Source organism: Poeciliopsis prolifica, unplaced genomic scaffold (genome assembly GCF_027474105.1).
Source record: "Poeciliopsis prolifica strain line A6 unplaced genomic scaffold, Auburn_PproV2 SCAFFOLD166, whole genome shotgun sequence".
Classification (NCBI taxonomy): Eukaryota; Metazoa; Chordata; class Actinopteri; order Cyprinodontiformes; family Poeciliidae; genus Poeciliopsis; species Poeciliopsis prolifica.
Window position 1 is genome coordinate 227501 of NW_026562541.1, and position 10000 is coordinate 237500.

Here is a 10000-nt window from a genome sequence, read left to right on the forward strand (position 1 = left end):
AAACTCAGTAGCTGCTGGTCGGGGCCCTGCAGGGGCCTCCAGACACTCAGGGGCCTCCAAACACTCAGGGGCCTCCAGTCATTCAGGGGCCTCCAAACACTCAGGGGCCTCAAGACACTCAGGGGCCTCCAGTCACTCAGGGGCCTCCAGTCACTCAGGGGCCTCCAGTCATTCAGGGGCCTCCAGTCATTCAGGGGCCTCCAGTCACTCAGGGGCCTCCAGTCACTCAGGGGCCTCCAGTCATTCAGGGGCCTCCAGTCATTCAGGGGCCTCCAGTCACTCAGGGGCCTCCAAACACTCAGGGGCCTCAAGACACTCAGGGGCCTCCAGACACTCAGGGGCCTCCAGTCACTCAGGGGCCTCCAGTCATTCAGGGGCCTCAAGACACTCAGGGGCCTCCAGTCATTCAGGGGCCTCAAGACACTCAGGGGCCTCCAGACACTCAGGGGCCTCCAGACCTGCCTGACTGGTTGACTGATACTGGGAACTCTGGTTCTGATGTCAGACAGACTGAGTCCATCATCAGGCTTTAAAGTTTAACAGTTTAAATGCAACAGAAAGGAAATCAAACGTTGCATCATCTGAAGGTTTGCAAACAATCAATCAGGCTTTTCATTAATATTTCGTTTTAGCAAAACCGGCTCCAGTCCAGACGGGTTCCTAGTTTCCAGCGTAATCCTGTGTGTGTTGGTTCAGATCCACCTGACCTTGAGCCGGAACACCATCAGCCAGATCAGACCCTACACCTTCGCCGACCTGCAGGACCTCCATGCCCTCCACCTGGACGCCAACCGCCTCACCGTCCTGGACGACTCGCATTTCCAGGGCCTGGTGAACCTGAGACACCTGATCCTGGCCAACAACCAGCTGCACAGCATCTCTGAGGGGGCCTTCCAGGTAGAAGCCCCACAGCAGGGGCCTGTCCGGCTCTGGCAGTTCTTTAGTGAGGTGACCAGCTGAGCCTGCGTTCGGTCCAGTCTATATTCGGTCCAGTCTATATTCGGCCCAGTCTACATTCGGTCCAGTCTATATTCGGTCCAGTCTATATTCGGTCCAGTCTACATTCGGTCCAGTCTACATTTGGTCCAGTCTATAATCGGTCCAGTCTATATTCGGTCCAGTCTACATTCGGTCCAGTCTATATTCGGTCCAGTCTACATTCGGTCCAGTCTACATTTGGTCCAGTCTATAATCGGTCCAGTCTATATTCGGTCCAATCTACATTCGGTCCAGTCTACATTTGGTCCAGTCTATATTCGGTCCAGTCTATATTCGGTCCAATCTACATTCGGTCCAGTCTACATTTGGTCCAGTCTATAATCGGTCCAGTCTATATTCGGTCCAATCTACATTCGGTCCAGTCTACATTTGGTCCAGTCTATATTCGGTCCAATCTACATTCGGTCCAGTCTACATTTGGTCCAGTCTACATTTGGTCCAGTCTATATAGTCTATATATCTATATTGCTGCTCAGAGTTGCTGCTCAGAGTTGCTGCTCTGAGTTGCTGCGGGTCAAGTGGTTCCTGGCTCCATCAGAACCAGCCGGCCCAGATGGGTGTCTCCATTCTGACCCCCGGCACCGAGCGCTGCTGCTGCATCAGAACCGGGAGCGGGTCGAGCTTCAGTACCGTCCTGTCCCTGCAGGACTTCCTGGAGACGCTGGAGGACCTGGACCTGAGCTACAACAACCTGGTGGACATCCCGTGGGACACGGTGTCCCTGCTGGTGAGCGTCAACACGCTGAGCCTGGACCACAACCTGATCGAGAGCGTCCCCGAAGGAATCTTCTCCAACCTGCACAAACTGGCCAGGTACGGCTCTGAGCTCAGGGCGCCAGCAGCAGGCTGGGCTTCCTCTGCTTCTGCTTCTGCTTCTGCTTCTGGTTCTGGTTCTGGTTCTGGTTCTGGTTCTGCTGCATCACTGAAAATTAAATGTATCTAAACTTCTGGGCCCAGAGGAGAGAAATGTGCTGATTGCTTTGTTTCCAGCAATCAGCAATGTTAATGTAGACTGCATTAACATTGCTGCGCCGCCAGCGCTGCGTCCTGATTGGCTGAAGGCGGCAGCGCTGCGTCCTGATTGGCTGAAGGCGGCAGGTGTGAGTGGGTGTTGGATCCGGGTGGATGGAGAACCGGGCCGAGCCGTTGGCTGCTCCTCTCTGTCTCTGCTGATCCTTGGCCTCACTCTTCCTCCTCCTCCTCTTCCTCCCAGCTGATCGATCGATTAGCCGTCTGTTCCCGCCTCCTCCTTTGTTGTTAAGCGCCAGAAAGCCATAAATCTGATTTGGGAGTCCAACTCCTCTGGCCTCCTGTCGACTGTCTGGACCTGAAGCTTTTATTTCTAATACTTTGTCCTCTGGGCTCATATTTGGACATTTCTCCTTCCTCAGAAAAGACGAGAAAAACAAGAAGGTTTCCAAGCGGCCGCCAGGCTGCAGGCATGTTTCTCCCACTGTGTCTCTGTGTCCACCAGGCTGGACATGACGTCCAACAAGCTGAAGAAAATCCCCCCGGATCCGCTCTTCCTGCGCATCCCGGTCTACGCCAAGATGAAGGGCTCTCCGCTCACGGCGCTGGTGCTGAGCTTCGGGGGAAACCCGCTCCACTGCAACTGTGAGCTGGTGTGGCTGCGGCGGCTGACCCGCGAGGACGACCTGGAGACCTGCGCGTCCCCCAGAGACCTGGCCGGGAAGTACTTCTGGACCATCAGAGAGGTTCGCTCCCATCCGTCCGGGCCGGTACTGTTCACCCAAATCCAACCAAACACTGAGCTGATAGCAACTGGAAGTGGACTACCAAAATAAAAGCTGGATGAGCCGTTCCAAACGTCACGGATCAGGGACGATTCAGTCTGACTCAGCTTTTATTTTGATAGTCCACTTCCGCTCAGCAGCTACTCAGTTAGCATATACGCTAAACATGTTTCGCTAGCTGTGTTAGTGAACCGCCATGTTTCCTCTGATGGCTCAACAACCAGATTACTGCAGATTAGATTTTAAGATTAAATCCACTAGTGGGAGAGTGGTTCTGATCTGGTTCTAATTCGGTTCTGATCTGGTTCTGATCTGGTTCTGACTCGTCCACCCAGCTACCAGCAGTTTTCTCTGAGCCTCTGATGCAGACGGCGTTGTGAATAAATCTGGGATCAAGAGGTAGCTGTGCTGCCAGCATCTTCCTGCAGTTGGCGCTGCAGCGACAGGGTCATGTGACCTGCTGCTCTTCTCTCAGAGTCAGACGGGTTTTGCTGTTTCTGACTCGGTTCTGTAGCCGCAGCGGGATTAGAAGCCGCACCTGGAGGCGGTTAATGAGGCTGCAGCAGGCCTGAGAGCTCCTGACCTGTGACCCCTGCTGGGCGCCACTTTGGTCTGAGCTGCGGCGGCCATGTTGTGAGCCTCTCTCTGTGCTGCAGGAGGAGTTTGTCTGCGAGCCGCCTATGATAACGCGCCACACCTCCAAGATGTTTGTGATGGAAGGTCAGGAGGTCAGCCTGCGTTGTAAGTCCATCGGGGATCCGGAGCCGTCCACGCACTGGGTCAGCCCGGACGGGAAGCTGATGGGGAACACGTCCAGAACCATCTGCTACGAGAACGGATCGCTGGACATCCTGAAGGTGTCCGTCAAGGTGGGCGGGGCTTCGCCGATTCCGATTCTTCCTGAATTTCTCTTCCGCTCTTCATGAGTTCTTCCTGTTTCCTGTTCCTAAGGATTCTGGGAAGTTTACGTGCATCGCGTCCAACGCAGCTGGTGAGGCCACTGCTCCCGTCGAACTCGTGGTCAATGCCTCGCCACACTTCGGGCCCAAACTGGAGCCGGACCCAGGGCCCTCAGACATCCCCACATCCATCAAATCCAACGTGAGCGGGGGCCAGCCCAGGGCCGACCCGCAGCGGGTCAGCGTGTCGGACCTGACCTACAGCTCTGCCGTCATTCGCTGGCCGCCACAGAACCACATCCCAGGGGTCCGCATGTACCAGATCCAGTACAACAGCTCCACCGACGACATTCTGATCTACAGGTGAGGCGTTTCAGGCGTTGCAGACGTTTCAGGCGTTGCAGACGTTGAAGGCGTTTCAGACGTTTCAGGAGTTTCAGACATTTCAGGCGTTGCAGGCGTTTCAGGCGTTGCAAACGTTTCAGGCGTTGCAGACGTTTCAGACGTTTCAGGCGTTGCAGACGTTTCAGGCGTTTCAGACGTTGCAGGCGTTTCAGGCGTTGCAGGCGTTTCAGGCGTTGCAGACGTTTCAGGCGTTTCAGGCGTTGCAGACGTTTCAGGCATTTCAGACGTTTCAGGCGTTTCAGGCGTTGCAGACGTTTCAGGCGTTTCAGACGTTGCAGGCGTTGCAGACGTTTCAGGCGTTTCAGGCGTTTCAGGCGTTGCAGAAGTTTCAGGCGTTTCAGGCGTTTCAGACGTTTCAGGCGTTTAAGGCGTTTCAGGCGTTTCAGGCGTTTCAGACGTTTCAGGCGTTTCAGACGTTTCAGGCGTTTCAGACGTTTCAGGCGTTGCAGACGTTTCAGACGTTGCAGGCGTTTCAGGCGTTGCAGGCGTTTCAGGCGTTTCAGGCGTTGCAGGCGTTTCAGGCGTTGCAGACGTTTCAGACGTTGCAGGCATTTCAGACGTTGCAGGCGTTGCAGACGTTTCAGGCGTTGCAGGCGTTGCAGACGTTTCAGGCGTTTCAGTTTCAGACGTTGCAGGCGTTTCAGACGTTGCAGGCGTTTCAGGCGTTGCAGGCGTTTCAGGCGTTGCAGACGTTTCAGGCGTTTCAGACGTTTCAGGCGTTGCAGACGTTTCAGGCGTTTCAGACGTTTCAGGCGTTTCAGGCGTTGCAGACGTTTCAGGCGTTTCAGACGTTGCAGGCGTTTCAGACGTTGCAGGCGTTGCAGGCGTTGCAGACGTTTCAGGCGTTTCAGGCGTTTCAGGTGTTGCAGGCGTTTCAGACGTTGCAGGCGTTTCAGGCGTTGCAGGCGTTGCAGGCGTTTCAGGCGTTGCAGACGTTTCAGGCGTTGCAGACGTTTCAGGCGTTTCAGACGTTTCAGACGTTGCAGGCGTTTCAGGCGTTTCAGGTGTTGCAGGCGTTTCAGACGTTGCAGGCGTTTCAGGCGTTGCAGGCGTTTCAGGCGTTGCAGACGTTTCAGGCGTTTCAGACGTTTCAGGCGTTGCAGACGTTTCAGGCGTTTCAGACGTTTCAGGCGTTTCAGGCTTTGCAGACGTTTCAGGCGTTTCAGACGTTGCAGGCGTTTCAGACGTTGCAGGCGTTGCAGGCGTTGCAGACGTTTCAGGCGTTTCAGGCGTTTCAGGTGTTGCAGGCGTTTCAGACGTTGCAGGCGTTGCAGGCGTTTCAGGCGTTGCAGACGTTTCAGGCGTTTCAGGTGTTGCAGGCGTTTCAGACGTTGCAGGCGTTTCAGGCGTCGCAGACGTTTCAGGCGTTTCAGACGTTGCAGGCGTTTCAGGCGTTGCAGGCGTTTCAGGCGTTGCAGACGTTTCAGGCGTTTCAGACGTTTCAGGCGTTTCAGACGTTTCAGGCGTTGCAGACGTTTCAGGCGTTTCAGACGTTTCAGGCGTTTCAGGCGTTGCAGACGTTTCAGACGTTGCAGGCGTTTCAGACGTTGCAGGCGTTGCAGGCGTTTCAGGCGTTGCAGACGTTTCAGGCGTTGCAGACGTTTCAGGCGTTTCAGACGTTTCAGGCGTTGCAGACGTTTCAGACGTTGCAGGCGTTTCAGGCGTTGCAGGCGTTTCAGGCGTCGCAGACGTTGCAGGCGTTTCAGGCGTTGCAGGCGTTTCAGGCGTTGCAGACGTTTCAGGCGTTGCAGACGTTTCAGGCGTTTCAGGTGTTTCAGATTAATAATCTATGATCATCCGAACAGCTTCAGAGTAAAACCATTTATAAGAAGCGTTGTCACACTGTGTGAGTTAGCAATCCCATCCCACAACTGTGGAGTGTTTTTAATGAAAACATGATTACAGACGTGACACTTATGGCTGTGCTTTGGATCTTATGTTAGCTATTAACACAGCTAGCATCGCTAATGGTCAGTGGTGGACACCACTAACGACAAGTATGTTGTGCTAACCTTAATGTGCTTATCATAAGCATTAGCTAACAGTTTCGTTTAACAGTAAAATGCTATACCAACCTTCCTGTTAGCTGCTGAAAACACTTTCTCTTCTAGAAGCTTCTTACACTTCCTGCTCTTCGTCAGACGGACACTGAATCGTTTTCACTTTGTCACATCTTTCACACTAAAGAGAGTTGCTGCTGCAAACTGTTGTGTGGCGCAAGAGCAGCTAATCAAACTAATGTTTCTACAAACCGGGTCTGACTCCAGACGACTGGGTTCAATAACCGGTCAGAAAAAACCACCAGGTTGCTTCAGCTGCTGCTGCTGCTGCAGCAGCTGCAGCTGTTGTTGCTATGAAGGAAAGGGAATCAAGTTTAATGAGTGCAGAGAGATAACTTTTTTATTACAGGAACAATTCATATTAGTAGCAGTTCTGTTAATAAGAAGGTTGACGGCAAAAGACATGAATAAAAGTCACAATGCATAATTATATGAACACAATAACATATAACATATATTTAATACATTTAACACAATAGATTATGAAACTGAAATGCACATTACTTCCCTGACCTCACAACCTTTGTTCTGTTTCAGTGGCAATACATGAGATCAATACAACTTGTTTACATGTTTGTTTTTGCACCAAAACAGAAATTAGTAACAGTACAAAATGATAACATTTGTTGTTATATCAATATTAAGTTATTTCCTTAAACCTTAAACTGACATTTCAAAAACGCAGAGGGAGAACATGAAGATGGTCATGAAGCAGAAGGTCTCTGCATTATCAAGCAAACACAACACTGCTGCAACAGCAAGTGTTGTTGCTGCAGCAGCAGGTGTTGCTGCTGCAGCAGGTGTTGTTGCTGCAACAGCAGGTGTTATCTTACACAATATTCCTATCTCTGTAGGAATGAGCCGGATTACTAAATTAGCTCATAATTCAGATGTGGCTTTGCATAAAAGAGCCGCTGGACCCGTTTGGACTCTCCTGTCACCAAGCGTTCCTCCCAGCCGGCTGGGCGCCCTGGGCAAACCTCCTTTCCTGTCCCGGTGTCTCCTGGTAAACTCCACCATCCCAGTGTTTATGGCCCGGGTTCCTCCAGAACCCAACATCCCGTCTGCAGAACTCCATCAGGACGTTTCCAGTATCAGTCTGGGTTCTGGTTCTGACTGGGACAAGCTGGATCGGGAGGATTCTCTGGTAGAACACACCTGTTGATTTGATCCGCTCTGGGTCAGAACCGATCCTGTTGGATGACTTCCCGTTTTACCGCCTTCAGCTGACCATGTTACTGCCCCCTAGTGGCCAAATCACTGAATATCAGCTAAAGTCACTCACTGCAAATATCCACCATGATGATTCATGATTGGAGGTGTTGCAGTTTGAAAGTGTGACCTGCATGCTGCTGTCACTCAGCTGGGAGGCTGCAGCAATGAAATGAAACAGCAGAGGCTGTCCTGCAGCTGCCTGAACAGAAACCCTGCTTCTAACGTCTCCCTCACCTTTTTATTTATTATCAACTTGTGATGTAGGAGGCAGTGTTGTTTCCTCGTCTTAAACAGGAAGTTATGCGATGTTTTGCAATGGATCTGTCTTTTCAAAATAAAAGCTGCCAGTGCTCATAGAAATTCCTACCAGAATAGCTTCTCATTTTAAGAGTGTAGCTCTTTTCTGCGCTGACGACACAAACGCGACTCTCTTTTCTGCTCTTAGTTACTATGACAGCGAGAAAAGACAAAGTCGTATTTCAGACGCAAATAAAACAATACTATGCATTTTGTTGTTTTCCTCATAAAATGGATTTTTACGTTCACATGGATTTCCAAACAATCCTGAATTAAGAAGACGAAGGCTTGTAACATTCATCGCTACCAGTTAGACCTACCAGATAAACCAGTTAGACCTACCAGATAAACCAGTTAAACCAGTTAGACCTACCAGATAAACCAGTTAGACCTACCAGATAAACCAGTTAAACCTACCAGTTCAAGCCTTCACTTCACTCCGGATCAGATTCTTCAGAAGGATTCGTTCCTGTTGTTTCCATGGAGTCACTTCTGGGAACAGAGATCAGATCAACCAGCCGGCAAATCGCTGGAAACATCGTCCTGCTTCACATCTAATGAAACTAAATAACACCGAGACTTTCAGCAACACGGCCATATTTTCCTAAAAGGAACAACTCTGAACCCGAACAGTCAGCTGAACTTGAACTCTGAACTCTGACATCCAGCTGCTCCACTGTGAAGCTTCATCAGGCTTCAACCTAAAATCCCTGTTAGTCTCAATAAACACAATAAGGTACAAACATTGTCGTTACAATAGATGAAAAATGTTTAGATACTTAAATAGCAAATTTTTACAAGAAAAAGGTCAGAGAATATTGCCTACTAGCATAAGCTAAAGCTACTGTTAGCCACAAAGTTTAAAGAAAGTAAAACTGAATGTATAACGAGACGAACGTCTTAAACTTTCCTCCAGCTTAATGTTGGGGCTTCAGATCAAAGTTCATCATTAATAGACTGGAAACAACTGAGCTGAGCCCAAAACATCACTACACTAACAGGAAGTCAACTGGAAGCTAACAGGAAGTCAACTGGAGATGACAGGAAGTAAACTGGAGCTGACAGGAAGTCAACTGGAAGCTAACAGGGGTGTGTGTGTGAGAGAGACTAAAGAAGGGGAGGAAGGTGGCTGATGAAAGCTGTGAGGAAGACTCAGCTGATGCAGAGATGAGAGGAAGAGGAGGAGATGACAGCTGATCATATTCTGCTGAGGTGATGAAGGCATCAGCTTTCCTCTCCTACTGCTCTCCACATAATGTCACCTTCCTCCTCTTCATCCTTCCTGTCTAGCTGTCCCAGTAGTCAGAAGACAAAACGTCCAGGTTGCTGTCTCCTCCCAGCGCTGGAAACACCGACCATCTGGAAGATCGGAGAGCCGGAAAAAAAACTGTCTGTTGGACGAGTTGATCCCAGCGCAGCAGCAGAAGCAGAAGAAGAAGAGTTTACCTTGGGAACAGTAGAAGAAGAAGAAGAGTTTACCTTGGGAACAGCAGAAGAAGAAGAGGGTGAAGATCCAGCTCTACTGTGGCTCAGCAACGGTTTCTGGTGGCTCGGCTTGCGATCCGATTTTTTTCCAGTCACTGCTTCAGAATATTCTGATCTGATCTTCTGCCAGTAGGAAGTTATGGACAAGATTGGCATTTTCAGCCAATCACCTTCCGTCTATGATTTATTTGGAATTTATTTATGAAAACAACAAAAAGTAGAGTTATTGCCATGTTAGCTTTCATTAGCAATAAGCAGGTAAGGTGATGGATGGATGGATGGATGATGGATGGATGGATGGATGGATGGATGATGGATGGATGGATGGATGGATGGAGGATGGATGATGGATGGATGGAAGGATGGATAGATGAATGGATGATGGATGGAGATGGATGGATGGATGGATGGATGATGGATGGATGAATGGATGATGGATGGATGATGGATGGATGGATGATGGATGGATTGATGGATGATGGATGGATGGATGATGGATGGATGGATGGATGATGGAAGGATGGATGATGGATGGATGGATGATGGATGGATGGATGGATGATGGATGGATGGATAGATGGATGGATGGATGGATGGATAGATGGATGGATGATGGATGGATGGATGGATGGATGATGGATGGATGGATGGTTGATGGATGGTTGATGGATGGATGGATGGATGGATGGTTGATGGATGGATGGATGGATGGATGGATGGATGATGGATGGATGGATGGTTGATGGATGGATGGATGGATGGATGGATGGATGATGGATGGTGGATGAATGGATGATGGATGGATGGATGATGGATGGATGGATGGATGATGGATGGATGGATGATGGATGGATGGATGGATGATGGATGGATGGATGATGGATGG

General features: G+C 50.2%; 1 protein-coding gene across 3 annotated transcripts in view; it reads left to right on the forward strand.

Moving 5' to 3' along the window:
• Positions 1-10000, forward strand: part of si:cabz01090165.1 (uncharacterized protein LOC100333421 homolog) — a 100750-nt gene that overhangs the window by 74819 nt on the left and 15931 nt on the right. For all 3 annotated transcript variants that reach the window (XM_055025926.1, XM_055025928.1, XM_055025927.1), the window contains 5 exons: positions 697-897; positions 1646-1812; positions 2474-2714; positions 3410-3622; positions 3705-4015. In XM_055025926.1, the coding sequence (XP_054881901.1) occupies positions 697-897; positions 1646-1812; positions 2474-2714; positions 3410-3622; positions 3705-4015 (1133 nt within the window). The remainder of the gene's footprint in view (positions 1-696; positions 898-1645; positions 1813-2473; positions 2715-3409; positions 3623-3704; positions 4016-10000) is intronic.